Source organism: Leopardus geoffroyi, chromosome C1, assembly GCF_018350155.1.
Source record: "Leopardus geoffroyi isolate Oge1 chromosome C1, O.geoffroyi_Oge1_pat1.0, whole genome shotgun sequence".
In the NCBI taxonomy this organism is placed as follows: domain Eukaryota; kingdom Metazoa; phylum Chordata; class Mammalia; order Carnivora; family Felidae; genus Leopardus; species Leopardus geoffroyi.
In genome coordinates this window covers 142865824-142883321 of record NC_059328.1, presented here as the reverse complement: position 1 = coordinate 142883321, position 17498 = coordinate 142865824, and the positions used below count along the sequence as shown (strand labels likewise).

The 17498-nt window shown below is 39.7% G+C and overlaps 1 protein-coding gene across 4 annotated transcripts in view; it reads left to right on the top strand.

Moving 5' to 3' along the window:
• Positions 1-1254: 1254 nt before the first annotated feature.
• Positions 1255-17498, top strand: part of STAM2 (signal transducing adaptor molecule 2) — a 55557-nt gene continuing 39313 nt past the window's right edge. For all 4 annotated transcript variants that reach the window (XM_045479836.1, XM_045479835.1, XM_045479832.1 and 1 more), the window contains exon 1: positions 1255-4486. In XM_045479836.1, the coding sequence (XP_045335792.1) occupies positions 4447-4486 (40 nt within the window). In that variant the 5' untranslated portion in view covers positions 1255-4446. The remainder of the gene's footprint in view (positions 4487-17498) is intronic.

Here is a 17498-nt window from a genome sequence, read left to right as displayed (position 1 = left end):
AAAGAAAATTAAAAAAAAAAAAAAAAAAAAAAAAAAGAAGAGCCCCCAGTGACCAAAGCTGGAACAATTTGAGCAAAACCAAACAAGACAGCAACAATAATAACAAAACATATTATTGGATTTCAACTCAAACTATAAAATACATGAGTTCATCCTGGACATAATTAAACAATTTAATACATATATAGGAGAAAAGAGACACATTTTCCTTACAGGAGAATTCTAATAATATATTTAGATATTCACCTTTACAGAAAGTAAGGCTTAATTCCCTCTCTTCCCTTTAAGGATGGGCTAGACTCAGTAATCTGCTTCCTTTAAATTTAAATTTAAAAAATGTTTTTTAAGGTTTATTTATTTTTGAGAGAGAGAGAGAGAGAGAGAGAGAGAGAGAGAGAGAGGAAGGGAGACACAGAATCGGAAGCAGGCTCCAGGCTCTGAGCTGTCAGCACAGAGCCCTAGGCAAGGCTTGGATGCGGGGTTTCAACTCATGAACTGCAAGATTATGACATGAGCCGAAGTCGAATGCTTAACCGACTGAGCCACCCAGTACCCCATCAGTAACCTGCTTCCTAAGAATAGAGTATGGAAAGAGAAAACTATTAATTATAAAGTGGAAGAACTTGGCAGCTGGTACATTTACCAAGTGCTGAACAGCTACCATCACCAGAAATCATGTGGACATCATGTACCCCCTACAATAATGTGATGAGGATACCTCACCTCAGAGGTATTCTTTCCAAAACCCTGTAATGCCTATTTAAGCACAAAAAAGACATGAGACAAACTTCAATTCGGGGACACTCTGCAGGATATCTGATCAGCACTCCTCAAGGCTATCAAGGTCATGAAAAGCAAGACTAATAAATTGCCACAAACCAGAGACAACTATGGAGGCATGGCCACTAAATGATATGTGGTACCTTGGTATGCAGAAAAGAGATAATATTGTAGTCTTGAGATTGCTATCCTTATAAAAGGCCTGCTTGCAAGGTTGGTCCTTGGCTAGTGTCTGGGAGCTTAGATTTTTGGGAGAACTCCCACAATTCCCTTATAAGAATGACTCACAGCACCTAAACTATAGAAACAACACGGTTTATGCAGAACACCTGCTTTCCTTCTGAGAGTCTAGAAATTTGGGTGCATGTTAGCTAGAGGGTGCCTGTGTGACTAGCCCTAATAAAAATCCTAGGCATTGAATCTGCAATGAGCTTCACCCCATGTACCATTTCTCTTTGCTGATTGTGTTTTTTAATCCTTTCACTGTAATAAATCATCGTCATGAGGATGACTACATGTTGACTCTTGAGTCCTGGCAAGTCTTTGAAATTGGGATGGTCTTGGGGAACCCTGACATACCTGGGGAAAAAAAGAGGACATTAATGTAAACATTGGGAAAGTGCAAATAAAGTTTGGAGTTTAGTTAATAGCAATGAGCCAATGTTAGTTTCTTAGTTTTGACAAACGTATCATGGAACCATAAGATCTTAACAATAGGAGAAACAGGATGAGGGGTAAATGAGAACTCTCTATACTATCTTTGTAACTTTTTTGTAAATTTAAAATTATTCCAAAATAAAAAAAATTATTTTAAAAAATAACACAAAATGCTTTGGAAATTCATGGAAAAGAATATACCATTCATCAGAGAAAGAGGGAGAGATTATCCAACTGAAACACAAAGAAAAAAATGAGGAGGGGGGATGAGAGTGCTTTATTTACTATAGCCAGAGGGGCAGATGATAGTTAAAAAAAAAAAAAAAAAAAATTAAACTCAGGACCTGACTCTGAGAGTTGCAGAATTTAGAAGAAGGTTGAATTCAGAAACCCACCGCATATCTCCTAAATTAAAGTCAGGGCTCCGAAGGGAGAAGACTGAGACCCTGACACCCTAAGACCTAGGATGGAGATACCTGGGTGGATACTCTTGAGAAATTTTAGTGGATAGATTAACCTTAGTCCTCTGGACTAGGGACACTCACCCTTGCTACAGAATAGTGACCTCGTTTTGAAGACCACACAGAAGTCTCACCTTATGAAGATGCCTTCCAAGATGTTAGATTCCCTTTTTGAGATTTGCCTCAACCATCTCCAGTGTTTCTAGACCAGTAACTAGGGTCAGCTCTCATTATGGTCTTACTGGGGAAGTACTGTCCCTGTTTTGAAAGAAAAAGGATTCTTCACCAAACATTTACTGGCAGAACTGGAAGAACACACATGGCTGGGGATGGATTTGGTATATGCTCAGGGAAAGTGGTCTGAGGTCAGGATATTATATATTTGTTGAGTGTAAACCCAAAATAACCAAGAAAACTAAAGTACTGAATTGAACTGAAATTGATAAGATCATTTTCTGTTATCAGGGAGCCCCTGTTAGGGGCCTCAAAAGAGGCTGCATTATAGAAAAATGAAAAAGTTGCATTTCTTTACGCACCAGAATTTGTGAGCAGTCACGAACGTATCTTTTAATTCCTCAATAACTTCATTAGGTGAAGTAGCAACAGACAATCTTTGTATCCTCTCGTTTCTAACACAGTCTGGCTCTTAGTGACCATTAGGAAATTTGTTAATTGGAGGAATTCACAAAGAGACTGAGGACACCCAGAGAAAGATAAATACCTATAGATTCTTGGATATGCTTGCTCTTAAAGATGCAGAGGACTGTCTTTAAAATGTTAATGCTTTCCACTGCTAATCCTCAGCCCTGTGCTCCTTCCTGTCTCAACACGAGCTCCTCTACAGTACCTCTTCTAATGGCTTTCAAGTGCTGCCATAGCCTCCGAAACTGTTCTGCCAGGGTCTGCTTCTTTAAATACATCATGCATGCTGATGTCAGATTACTATCCAGGAACTCTCTTTCGCATGTTACTCTGCTGCTCAAAATCATTAAATGAGTATTTAGTGTCTTATAGGCTAAAATTAAAATCTTAGCTTCTTTAAGGCTCTTACAAATCTATTTCCTCTTTACCTAGTTTTCCCTTCCAACACTAAGTCTTAATCCTAGACAAATCCATCTACAGAGTCTCCAAACATATCTTTAATATCCTAAATTCAGTTTTTGAAAACCAGCACAAATGTTTATTTGTGCACCTATCTTTATAGTATGTGCAACCACTGTTCTGAAGTATTCCATGTGCACGGATTCACTCTTCTATACATCCTCTTTATACTAAAGGTTGTAAAATGGTTTTGTTTGACCCATTGTTAAAATGTGAAAGTAATTCTAAACATTTTAAAATCATTTAAGTTCTAGTGGGGCCCACACTGCAACAAATGGCTAAAGTTTACTAGCAGCTGCCATCTTTAGATATGTACTGTTCAGTTGGATAGTCACAAGTACATTCGAAAAGTACTTATTGAGCACCCATTACTTGCCAGACACTGTATTGGATGCTGGGGATAATGCAGTCAACAAAACTGGTAACGGAGTTTGTATTCTAAAGAGGAGAGACAGAAAACATAGTAATTACGTAAATTATTAGAAAGTGATAAATGCTACAGAGAAAGAAAGCAGGGGTACGAGGGATAGGGAGTGTGTGGTTGGGAAGCATGCTTGCACTTTTACATTCACCTAAGTATCTGGCTGGCTCCTATGGATATTTGAGTTTGTGACCCCTCTATTAGGATCGTAATACACGGTCTTGTGTAAGCTATACACTAGCCCTACAAAACTGTCTGCAACTTGAAAACAGGGAGTGTGTGCCTCATTCGTCTTTGGATTCCCAGAGTCAAGCAGTGTGATCACGTGTTCAGAGAACACGATGGAAAGCGAAAAGTTAGGGAGCCCCCACAGAGCCATAGGTCCACCACCGATTTCCAGGAGGGTTATTCCAGCAGGGGTTAGGCGCGGAGGCTCCATCCATTTCCAGGGCAACGGGACTGTGACGCGAACGCAGCCACTGGTCCGCCCTCGAGGGACTAGGCTGCAGCTTAGGAACGAATTAAATTAGCGAGAACTAGAGACTCCAAAGGCGGAAAATCCGGCAACACCGCGGCCCTCCGGGTGTCTCCGCACGCACAGCTGCTTCCGGGCCTCTAGGGTTGCCCAGTTCTAGGCGCGACAACTTCCGGCCCCGAAGGTCCCCTGCTCCGTGGCTTGCCGGGGTCCTAGCGATGGAAAGGTGGCCGCGGCGGCCGCCTGACCCCCCACGAAAGTCTGGGACAGGGCTGCTGCCTCTTCCTGAGAGGCGGAGGCGACAGGTGCGCTGAAAGAATCCCCGCGCCGGCGGGACCTCGTTCCGGGAGGGGAGTTAGGCCGGAGCGAGGGGGTGGAGTGCAAATCGGCAGCTGGCCTGTCAGGCGGGGGCCGGACAGTGGCGGTGGCGGAAGTGCGAGGACGCGGTCGGAGCGGAGCCGTCTAGGAAGCGGCAGCCGCGGGTCACCCAGCTCGGAGCAGCCGCCGAGCCTCGGCCAGACCACAGCGTTTAGGGCTCGGGCACCGGCAAGATGTCTCTGTTCACTGCAAACCCCTTCGAGCAAGACGTGGGTAAGTGCTGGGCCCGCGCACAGGACGCTGTTTGTCGTGCTAGAAAGTGGGCGGTGGCGACTCCGAGGACTGGAAAGCCAAGCAAAGGGAGAGAAGGGGGCGGCGCCGCTGCCTAGTCGCGGGGACGTTTCAGTGGGGCTACCTTGGCGCGTCGCTGGCAGCCTGGAGAGTATCTCTTACCTGAGATTGGACACCCTGAAAAAGAGGTTATTTCCCTTTGCCAATCGCAGGAATAGGGAAGAGCCTGTGGCTCGCAGGGGACTGGACTAATTAAGCAATTGCGGAGTGTATGATACAAACTTCCTGCTCCCTCTATAGTTGGTTCATTACCGTTCCCCCCACCCCTCACCCCCGACTTTGAGATGGTGCAGCAGTGGACAGACCCAGCTGTCTGAGGCAGCGCAGCACTAGGGACCTCGACTTGCCTCCGTTCAATAGGAGAAACCCATTTCACCTCACTCATATACAAACGCATCCAAGCTCTGATAGCATAGCTTCGGGATTTATTTACAATGCTTGGGAGTGTTACTCTCTATCCATGGACGGCGCAAGTGCTACGAGATGCTGTGTCTTAGGGTATGAAAAGGAAAACCCTAGAATGTCAAAACAGATCAGAACAACTACTATTTTATTTGTTGGAGTTGTAAGAGTGCTGCTGCTGTCTTTAGTGATTGTGGAATGAGAAAAACAGTAAAATAAACTGGCCACGTACATATTTCTGTAGCAGGAGTTAACAGAACCCTAGGTCGAGTTTTAGGACTTAGTGGAATGGAAAAACCCATGGCTGAAAATTGCCAGTCACGTAGAATACAGCACATCAAAGCGGTGAGCCACCTTTTCAGTTACGTTTTTCTTTTTTTTTTTTTTAATTTTTTTTTCAACGTTTATTTATTTTTGGGACAGAGAGAGACAGAGCATGAACGGGGGAGGGGCAGAGAGAGAGGGAGACACAGAATCGGAAACAGGCTCCAGGCTCTGAGCCATCAGCCCAGAGCCCGACGCGGGGCTCGAACTCACGGACCGCGAGATCGTGACCTGGCTGAAGTCGACGCTTAACCGACTGCGCCACCCAGGCGCCCCTCAGTTACGTTTTTCTAATGATGAGTAGACTTAATAGAAAGTGCCCTATTTTGGTGTGTTATGTGATTCCAAAAACATGTTCAAAAGTCAAATACAATGTATGTTAGAACCTTCTTCTATTCCTAGAGACCTAAAAAATTTATGATTATCTTTTGACCCTTATATAGTCTTCAAATATGTATTTCCATAATTTCTTTCAGCTTTTTTTCTTGGTGGATTAACACAGGTGACTGGCATAAATCTAGGAAGCATCAGGTCGAGGCTCACAGGCTCTGCTTTTAGGAACACCTAAGGACGTCTTCTGTTGTTCCAGTGAGACCTCTCCTTTTTATTGCTGATTTGAAGACTTTCGTTTTGTCTTAGTGAAATAAAACAAGTCAAAATAGAATAAGACAAATTATTTTCTGACTTGAAAATCTGTAGAACTCTTTCTTCAAGGGAAATCTTTCCCGGAAGCCTATTGTTTTCTGTTTGAAAACTGGTAGAAGTGGGCGGAGTTGCTCTGCCTGTTTTGCCTTCCTAACCCTTCCCCTCAGTGACTCTTGATGTCCCTGAATGTCTTAGTGGATCACAGTTTAATGCCCCTGTAGTAAAAGAGGCACTGCTGTTCAAACAAAAACCACTGCTGTGTAGAGATCATTTCATGGGCAGTGCCACCAACCAGAGCTTCAAGTCCTTGTTAGTTTAAGTATGATTGAAGTCACTGTCCAAAAGTCAGTTTGATAGTAAAAGCAAGTTTGATCAAGGCCCACCGGTAACTTCTGTTAGACAAATGAATGGAATTAGAAGAAAAAGTGGAATGAAATAGGAAGGAGTTTAAATTGCCCTTAACTCTGTATCACAGAAGAAAAGTTATATATCACATTTTTCAGAAGTTAAATCTCTTTTAAATTTGAAATAGTTAAGTAATATAAGAAAGTTATTATTTAATTTAAAATGTCTACAGGAATATGTTCCTTTGCAGTGTCATTGCCTTTTCACTTACCCTTTGTGATTCAGTCAGATTTTTTTGTCATTCTTTTGTTCATATTTATTTCCTTTGTCATTCTTTTGTTCACTTTGCATTCAGCACACAGGCATTGAGTGATTACTGTGTTTCAGATTTGTGTTAAGTTCTGGGGACACAAAAATCCCTGCCCTCGAGGAACTCTCAGTCTAATGGAGGATACATACACGTATAAAAAGATAATTGTCATATAGTGTGATAAATACAGTGCTAGAAATACACAAGATGCTTTACATTCCTTTTTTCTTTAAAAGTCAACTTCCCTGAAGAGACAGCAAGGACTTTTCAGGCACATGCTTTCTCTGTAAAGGTGTTGACATTATTCTCTCTCTCCCCCACTCCTTTCCTGACAGCAGTTCTGCCTGCAGAATTGTATATGGTCATTTTATAATTAAGGGTTTTTAGAGATGAAACTACATTCCTTTTGTAGGTGCAGTTTCACTGGAGGTTGAGAATTCTTTCTGACATTATTCATGTGGGGAAGAAATTCTTTCCTCAGACCTTGAGAAAAAGCTGTAGTGGGTCAGAATGTCTACGAAGGCATTCATAAGTTGTCGATGGTAAATGACTTGTCAGATGGAAGCAGGCCAAAGCCTAGGAAGGAAGGATCTTTGGCAGGTTCCTATTTTTTTCTTGGAGTCAGATCCTATAAACCCTGAAGGGTATGTTAGCTGTCGTAGCATTAGAGATCTTTAAATATTTTATTGGATTTCTTCAAATCTGCATTTATTTTTTGTTCCGTAAAATTCCCTTGAAGCTGGGCTGAAGAAAAAAATATATCCACACACATGCCACCATCCTCGGTCACCCCCAAGGTGCGTAAGGGTTCTTGAGGTGGAGCCTGGTTGGGGCAGCCATTGTGAGGGAATTCCAAGGGGAGAGTGAAACATGAGGGACAGAGCCACAGTAGGAGGATTGAGTGGTTAGTGTTAAAAAGGAAGATGTCATTTCCTTATATTTTGTACCGATTTTCTCAGTTTCCCTACATTGCTTCCCAAGTCAGGACGTCTGTTCTACTCTCCACGTCTGGTTCTTACTTGGACATCCTTTTTCTTGATACTCAAGCCAGACAACCTTTTTCTTTTTCTTTTTTTCTTTTTTTTTTTGCCATTCTTTGCCTTGGTACCATTTACTATTCAGTGATAGCCTTTTTCTTTTCTTTTTTTTATCTTTACTTTTGAGAGAGAGAGAAAGAGAGAGAGAGAGGGAGGGAGGGAGGGGCAGAGAGAGAGGGAGACACAGAATCCGAAGCAGGCTCCAGGCTCTGAGCTGTCAGCACAGAGCCTACCGCAGGGCTCAAATTCACGAACCATGAGATCATGACCTGAGCCGAAGTCAGAGACTTAACCGACTGAGCCACCCAGGCACCCCACCTTTTTCTTTTTTCAACAACCTTGGTATTGCCTCCCTTACAGATACACTAACTTGTGTCTCACAAAGCTGAGCTCAAATTCTACCTCTGTAAAATGCTTCTGACACAGTGCATTGAAGGGCGAACTTTCGTTTTAAAAGTAGACTTTTTAAAGTGACATTTGAATGCACATATTGCTGTTTCTTTCATTTGTGTTAGACGAGCTTGACCATGAGGTAACTTGGGCTTTTGGTCATGGAATCTTCTCCAGTGAAGTTTTATAAGAAATGCTTATAGGGGCATCTGGCTGGCTCAGTGGGTGGAGCATGCAACTCTTTATCTGGGGGTCCTGAGTTCAAGCCCGAGGTTGGGCATAGAGCTTACTTTAAAAAAAAAAAAAAAAAAAAGAGGGTCGCCTGGGTGGGTCAGTCTGTTAAGCTTCTGACTTCACCTGATCTCACAGTGTGTGATTTCGAGCCCAGCGTTGGGCTCTGTGCTGATAGCTCAGAGCCTGTAGCCTGCTTCAGATTTTGTGTCTCCCTCTCTCTGACCCTCCCCTGCTCACGCTCTGTCTCTCTCTCTCTCTCAAAAATAAACAAACATTAAAAAATTAAAAAAAAAATGTTTACATAAAAAATGGATAGTATTCCTATAATACAATTTACTTAATATGTTCAAATTTATAACATTTACATACTTATTAACATACTTGCTTGAACACAGTGAGGTTGCTGTGATCTTTGCAAAAACTTACAATTAAAAATTTTTTTGCTTATGGATGAGAATGGTAGCTTTAACAGCCAATTTCATTCTGTATTTTGCTTACAGCGTTAAGCTTTCAGATAGTTATAAATTTTAATTAATGTATTTTAACATAAAGTATAGGTTATGACATAAAGTATAGGTTATGACATAAAGTCCTTTTCCTATCAGCCAACTCTGTCCAGCCTAATATTTTATACACTTTTTTTTTTTAAGAAAAATTTCTGATAGAGTTTAATTTCTCTGGTGTATTTAGTAGCTACCTGATCCAATTCTTTTTCCTTCCTTCTCAGAGTTAAACACTCCAAAAAGTTATAATATACATACAAATATACTGTATGTATTTTATTTGTTTGTAAACTTTATAAAAAGTGTCATTCTTTGTTATTTGCATTTTGTGAATGCACCTCAGCATTTTTGTCGATTATTTCTGTTGATATTTATTGCTCTACTTCCATTAATTTTAATAGTTGTGTAATATTCCACTGTACAAATGTACCACATTATTTGTTCATTCTCCTATTAATGGACATGAAGTTTTTTCCATTTTTCCTATAGACAACAGTGCAGTAAAGGCTCTTACTCATGTTTTCTTGTTTACATGAGTGAGAGATTGTCTAGGGATTGTGTCTTGAAGGGGAATGCCTTAATTAAAGTTTAGATAGTGAAAACTTGCAAAATATTAGTGTAGAACTGCCTTTCCAAGTGCTTGTGGGAGATTTTACTACCACCTGCAGTGGTAGTGAAGTTCGTTCTTGTTCCACATCATTACAAACACTGGGTATTGCCATATTTTTTAAAATTTATTTCCATTTGATGGGTGTGAAATAGGGTAGGCAGTGTTTTCATTTCATTTCAACTTCATTGTTAGTAAAGTTGAGCATCTTTTCATCTATTTCGTGGTTATTCTGTTTTCTATACATTATCTGCTTGTTACTTATTTTTCTGTTGGGTTATTTTTTCTTACTGAGTTTAGAGTTCCTTGTACATTCTCTCCTAATCTTTTGTTGGTTATGTCAGTTGCAGGTGTATATCTCAATTTGTTGTGTTTTATTTTCTGATGTCTTTTATTAAGAAAATCTAAGTTTAATTTTTAAAAAATTTTTTAATGTTTATTTATTATTGAGAGACAGAGAGAGACAGAGCATGAGAGGGGCAGAGAGAGAGGGAGACACAGAATCTGAAGCAGGCTCCAGGCTCTGAGCTGTCAGCACAGAGCTTGACGTGGGGCTTGAACTCACTATGAGATGATGACCTGAGCTGAAGTCGGACGCTTAACCAACTGAGCCACCCAGGTGCCCTGAAAATCTAAGTTTTAATTTAGTGATACTGTCTGATTTCATTTTTCTTGTTTTTTAAATTTATTGTTAATTTATTTTAATGTTTATTTTTGAGAGAGAGAGACAGAAAGAGTGCAAATGAGGGAGGGGCAGAGACAGAGGGAGACACAGAATCTGAAACAGGTTCTAGGCTCTGAGCTGTCAGCACAGAGCCCCAAGTGGGACTTGAACCCATGGAACCGTGAGATCATGACCTGAGCTGAAGTTTGACACTAAGCCACCCAGATGCCCTCATTTTTCTTATTTGAAGAAAGCCTTCTCCGGGCACCTGGCTGGCTCCGTGAGTTAAGCGTGGAATATCAGCTCAGGTCATGATCTCACGGTTCGTGGGTTCGAGCCCTGCATTGGGCTCTGTGCTGACAGCACGGAGCCTGCTTCAGATCCTCTGTCTCCCTTTCTCTGCTTCTCCCCTGCTTGCTTTCTCTCTTTCTCTCTTTCTCTCTCAAAAATAAATAATAAACTTTAAAAAAAAAAAAAAAAAGAAAGCCTTCTGTACCCTTAGGTTATAAGGATCTTCTCATATTTTTTCTGAAAGTTTAGAGTTTTGATTTTCATAGTTAGGTCTTTAATCCACCTGGACTTGATCTTTGCATAGGATCTGAGGAGGAATTTGGATAATCAGTCTATAGTAGGCAACAATCAGTTGTCTAATCACTACTTATTGCATTGTTTGTCCTTTCCCCATGACTTTGGAAACACTCTCTCCTTACAGTACATTTCCTTTTATGAAGTCTGTGTCTCTGCTTCCTGTCCTACACTATTCTCTATCTATTCTGCACCAATACCACATTGAAATGCCTGTGGCCTTGGGCAAGTTCCTCTGTCTTAGCTGTTTTTGGCCTTTGTTCTTTCATTTGGGTTTATGATCAGAGTGGTGAAATCCTAAAAGGAAATTTCTTTTATGCTCTTAGAATTTAAGAGAAAAGGCATTATAATTTTTGTTTCATGTGAATTGATGATGTTGGTAATTAAAAATAGATGTTTTTATTCCTTACAATAATATTTAGTTCTAAGCTTACTTAGATTATAGTTTGAAAGTAAGGCAAGAGGGCAAGAGAATAATTTTTCTACAAGTGAATGAATATACAACATAATACCATAGAAGTGTTCTTAGGTGGATGTGTCTCGACGCCACTTTTTTTTTTGTTTAAATGAAAGAAACGTAAAGGTGTTTTGAGTGTTAAAAGAGTAGACCTTATTTATTGTGTAGTATAGAATATCAAAGTCTGGTTACTTGACAACTGATAATTCTGAGCATCTGTCCCCTAAATATCAAAATAAAACTTAAGGATATGTATTTTTTTTTCAAATTTATTTTTTTCCTTCCTTGGTTGCCTTTATCCCCAGATCTAGCCTTTTCCCTCCTGACTCCTTTTGGTTTTTCACTTTGTCTTTTACAAAGTTTTTAAAAATGTTTTTACCTATAGTCTTCTTTCCTATTTCAGATATCTGTCAATCAGCAATATTTGTCAATCCCCATTGCTGAGAATATTTCTAGAAACCTGAGACATTTTGATGTTGCTCCTCTTTTTCCCATATCCTTTCCTTTTTAGGGCTGAGTTTCACATTGGCTTATTGGCACCTTCAGTTTTCTTTTGGAGTAATAAATTTTGCTCCCATCTTTTAGACCACCCTTAACGTTATTTTTTTTAATGAGCGTATATCTGCTGGTGTCTGAAGGATAAGCACCTCTCCTACAACACCCTGTGAAACACTTCTATTTCTTTACCATTGAGACTTGCTTGTATCAGCCATCACTGTTCCATTCAAGGAGGATTTTCTTTAGTTTCCTCTGGTTAAGGAATGTTGAAAACTGAAGATCCCATGAAGTACTTACAGTTCTGACTGACTTTCAGTGCATCCTCAGAAGTTGTATTTAATAGGTCTTTTATAAAAGTATGAAGAGAAATGAAAAATTGAAAATTTGTCTTATGTGCAATATCCCTATTTAATAGAATTTTTAAATGATAGTAATGATATAGGATGAAAAAAACTTGTTTGCTAGTGAAATTTTTATTGTATCTAAAAACTCTCAGACTCTGGTCAGTAAATATTCTTTTATGAAGCATTTATTAATTTTCACATGCAACATGATAATTGTAGTGGCTCAGAATTTAGTTCATTTGAACTAAAAGGGATTTTTTATTGTAATCTGACCAGCTTCTTTTGCTTTCATATGTCATGGGATGAATTATCTTAACATTCTTTTCTAAAAACTCTGCTTAAATCTAGCATAGACATGTTTCGGTTTTCCTAGTAGTGCTATGCCCTTGAGGGTGGAAGGGGAAGAACTTTTTTTTTTTTTTTTTTTTTAACATTATTGCCTAATGAGGCTCTGTTGCTTTACTTGATAGTGAATAAATATTTATTTGTATTTAGTTTAGGGATTGAACCTAAGAAGGTCAGTGTGACACAGATCAGACATTGTCCTCTGAAAATCAGTGTTTTTTTTTAATGTTTGTTTGTTTGTTTGTTTGTTTAGTTTTGAGAGAACACAAGCTGGGGAAGGGTAGAGAGGGGAGACAGAGGATCCAAAGCAGGCTCTGTGCTAACACCAGTGAGCCCGATGTGGGGCTTGAACTCAGGAACCGCGAGAGCAGGATCTGAGCCAAAGTCGGACACTCAACTGACTGAGCCACCCAGGTGCCCCACATAACATAGTCAGTATTCTGAAGTATGCCATTTATTTATTTTTAGCTCATATGACTTCAGTTTCATGTCAGAAATTTGTAACTGGTGGTATACTTTAAGAATTTTAGCCATTCTAGTGTTACCTCACTATTGTATTAATATGCATTTATCTGATGACTATTGATGTTGGACACCTTTGAACATATTTATTTGAGGGGCACCTGGCTGGCTCAGTCGATGAAGCATATGATTGCTGATCTTGGAGTTGTGAGTTCAAGCCCCATGGTGAATGTAGAGCTTACTTAAAAAAATGAATGAATGAATAGCCTCTTTTTTGAAGTATCTGTTTAAGTGTTTCATCTACTTATCTTTTCACAACTCCTCTTTTAAGCATGGCAGCCATCTTAATTTCCATTTTACAAATAAGAACATGATTCAGATTTGTGTCTGAGCTGAGGTGACCTACCTAGAGACCTTAGGCTAGTAAGATAGTTTCAGAGCTGGGTGTATAGAAGACAGGTCTTAAGTGTTTAATGGGTGATATGTGCACTTCACAGGTGCATACAGAGTATGCATGATGATTTCCTTAGTTTGCAGAGGTCATGTGATCCCCTGTCCAGTCTAACTGCTTTTGATTCTCCTCTGCTTATGATGTTTTGGCTACTTCGGAGACTCATTTTTCCTTTTTTCCAGCTTGCACATGAGGTTTCCTGATAGGTCAATTACAATTATGCTTACTACCTTTCTGTTTTCTTCCTTTTTCCCTAATGTAAGTGTGTTTGTGGAAATGAGCATGCCCATTTTGTGGAGTTGGGAGGTGGCATGGGTCTCACCTGACAGGTTAGAGATGGGACCTTGGAAGTGATAGCCAGTCAGAAAGTGAACTTGCAGGAATATAAAGGTTGGTCTTAGACCTTTTGCCTTTAAAAAAAAAAATTTTTTTTTTAATGTTTCATTTGGTTTTGAGAGAGAGACAGAGTGTGAGCAGGGAAAGGGCAGAGAGAGAGGGAGACAAATGATCCAAAGCAGGGTCCCGACTCAGCTGTCAGCCCAGAGCCCGATGCTGGGCTCGAACCCATGAGCTATGAAATCATGACCTGAGCCGAAGTCACATGCTTAACCAACTGAGCCACACAGGCGCCCAGACCTTTTGCCTTTTTTAACAGATGGTTTGTAATATTAGAAGGCAGTAAAAGGTGATTTTGATGTGGTTTTCCCCCTCCCTAACTTCCTTACGTGCCTAACTCACCTAACTCTTCCTAGTCCCCCCGAAAAATGTTAGTGGTAACATGTGAAATCAAAAGAGTGGCAGTCACTCTTCTAAGTATTATACCAGAGCAAGAAGCTATAAATATATTGTATTTTTAGATGATGTGGCTGTAGATTAGATGATACTGGATGATCCTTTCCTTATAAATAAGACTTGAATTTGTGTTTGTCCTATTCAGTATGTTTAAAATATTCGTATATAGGGAAACCGAAAATTAACTTGTTGGGAAGAGCTACGTTAGCAGTTTTGAACAAAAATTGCACTCAAGAGGCAGTTTGTTTAATATTTACACTAGAGAGGATACTCTGAGCTAGACTTCTCAAATTGAAATCCCTGTTTTACTACTTAGTAGTTGTGTGATCTTGTGTTACTTTTCTGTGTATGTTTCCTCATCTACAATATGGGGAATCCTTACTTTGTTGGATTGAAGTGTAACTGGTTTAGTATATGTAAAATGTTTTGAAGCTGTTACTTCTTAATTAAATTACCAGGGCGCCTAGGTGGCTCAGTGGGTTAAGTGGCCAACTTCAGCTCAGATCATGATCTCACAGGCTGTGGGCTCCAGCCCTATGTCAGGTTCTATGTTGACAGCTTACAGCATGGAGCCTGCTTCTGATTGTCTGTCTGTCTCTCTCTCTCTCTCTCTCTCCCTCTCTCCCCCTCTCTCCCCCTCCCCTGCTTGTTCTCTGTCTCTCTTTCTCTCTCAAAAATAATAAACATTAAAAAAAATTATTACCTATCATTCAGCACTCAGAGTGGTAAGTAGGTTTTCATTTTAGAAGATAATGAAAAGTGTATGTTTTTAAATGTTTATGTATTTTGAGAGAGAGCGAGTGAGCATGTTCGCTCACATGCAAGTGGGGGGAGGGCAGAGAGAGGGATGGAGAGGGAGAGAGAATCCCCAGCAGGCTTCATGCTGTCAGAACAGAGCCTAATGTGGAGCCTGATGTCGGGCTGTATCTCAGGAACCATGAGATCATGACCTGAGCTGATACTACGAGTGGGATGCTTAACTGACGGAGTCACTCCCCATGAACAGTGTATTTTAAGGTAAAATTTATATTACTGCTTTCCCCAGGGTAAACTGAAGATTTACAGCAATGAAATATACCCAAACAAATCAAGACATTAAATGAAGAGTAAATGAGAAAATGTATGTTAAACCCAAGTATTGTAGAATGCTAAGTATGGGTGTTATTGAAGTCAGAGAAAGAGGTGAAATATTTATAAACGTCAGGTTGAGGCTTTGGACATTTAAATATTTTTAGTCTAAATTTACACAAAAATTGGTCTGGAAACTTAATAACAAGTATATATTGTTATTTTAATCATTAAACATGTATGATTTATTTCATTTTTTAAAGTTTATTTACTTATTTTGAGAGAGAGAGAGTGCGAGCAGAGGAGAAGGGGCAGAGAGAGAGAGACGGGGGGAGAGAGAATCCCAAGTAGCCTCTCAGCACAGAGCCTGACTCAGGGCTCAGCCTCACAAACCATGAGATCATGACCTGAGCTGAGATGGAGTCGGATGCTTAACTGAGCCACCCAGGTGCCCCATGATTTATTTACAAACTAGAAAGAATTGGCTCTACTGTATTTTCAGTAATTATTTAGTTCATAATGAATTGGTCCAAAGAAAGAACATGTACTATCTTTAGTAAAAGCTGTCAGCTGTGGTTTCCTGTTACAAACCAAAAATGAATTCTATTCATTTACTTTCCATTTTCCAGTTTATTTTTGCTATTGAAAAAAAGTTTTTTCCAGTTTTCTCCTATTCTCCTACTACAATTTTAAGGTATAAAAATAATTAGTCTTTTTCTTACTAATACATAAACAAATTTTGTCTACCTTCTAAGCATTGCTTTAGTTATGTCCCAAGATACTGATATGTCATATCCTATTTATAACAAGTTTTTGTATTGCTTTGTTACAGTCTTAATTATTTATATGTCTCATTGTTAATTTCCATCTGGTTGGGTATTACATTTGGTCTAATAAAAAAGCATTGCAGGGGCGCCTGGGTGGCGCAGTCGGTTAAGCGTCCGACTTCAGCCAGGTCACGATCTCGCGGTCCGTGAGTTCGAGCCCCGCGTCGGGCTCTGGGCTGATGGCTCAGAGCCTGGAGCCTGTTTCCGATTCTGTGTCTCCCTCTCTCTCTGCCCCTCCCCCGTTCATGCTCTGTCTCTCTCTGTCCCAAAAATAAATAAAAACGTGGAAAAAAAAAAAATTAAAAAAAAAAAAAAAAAAAAAAAAGCATTGCATTTAGAGAATATATTATGTATATTGTCCTAGATTATTTCTAGGTTTTGATAGTTCATGCACATTTAAGGAAAGATTTAAACTTGGCTTTCTTTAATGTACAGGTAGGCCTCACTTTACATAGTTCCAATATGCATGAATCTAGTTATCATGTTTTAGTTAAGTAACATCAAACACCAACAATAAGCCTTGTAATACTCTGAACATAGAACCTAGCCAAGGCTACATAGATTTTAACTGTACGACTATGAACTAATAATGGGTGTTTTAAACTACTAATTTGCAGTAATTGGTTACATAGCAAGTTTTAATTTTTTTTTTTTTGACGTTTATTTATTTTTGAGACAGAGAGAGACAGAGCATGAACGGGGGAGGGGCAGAGAGAGAGGGAGACACAGAATCGGAAACAGGCTCCAGGCTCTGAGCCATCAGCCCAGAGCCTGACGCGGGGCTCGAACTCACGGACTGTGAGATCGTCACCTGAGCTGAAGTCGGACGCTCAACCGACTGAGCCACCGAGGCGCCCCACATAGCAAGTGTTAAAAAATCAATATATGGAGACTGTTCAGTTAAAAAAAATTTTTTTATTCTTCAAATTTGATAACTGCTATTGATTTTTCTTCACATTCACTGTTTCTGTGGTCTCCATTCTGCTTTTAAGCCCATCTGGTGAATTTTTTGGTTGATATTGTACCTTTTAGTTCTACAAATTCAATTTTATAGTTTCCTTTTCCCTGCTGAGCACTCACCAGCCTTTGGTTTAAGTTCTTGGTAACACCTGCTTTAAAGTACTTTTTTCTTTTGCTATTTCTGATATTTCAGTTATGTTATTATCTCTTTTTATTGATTACTTTTATCTTCATTATGGGATACTTTCTCGTATACTGGTAATTTTTTATATTATGCTGTTCACTATGATTATTCTTTGCAAGGAGGCTAGGTTATGTTGTCTTCCTTTAAAGAGTCTTGAGTTTTTTCTGTCAGGTAATTATGTTATTAGAGGATCGTTTTGGTTTTCTTTGTGTGACAGGTCTGTTTTTGATATTGAATTAAATTATAGGGGGCCTTTATTCTCTTTTGGTGTTTCAGTTGAATGCCTGAAATGTTCTCTGTACTCTAGTTGGGTGGAGTATTAGTCTGCTTGGGCTGCCATAACAAATTACCTTGGACTAGGTGAATTGAACAACAAATTTATTTTCTCACAGTTCTGGAAATTGGGAAGTCCAAGAGCAAGGTCCCAGCAGGGTTGGTGTCTGGTGAGGTGTCTCTACCCTTGGGTTGCAGATGGCTACCTTTTCATTGTGTGCTTGCAT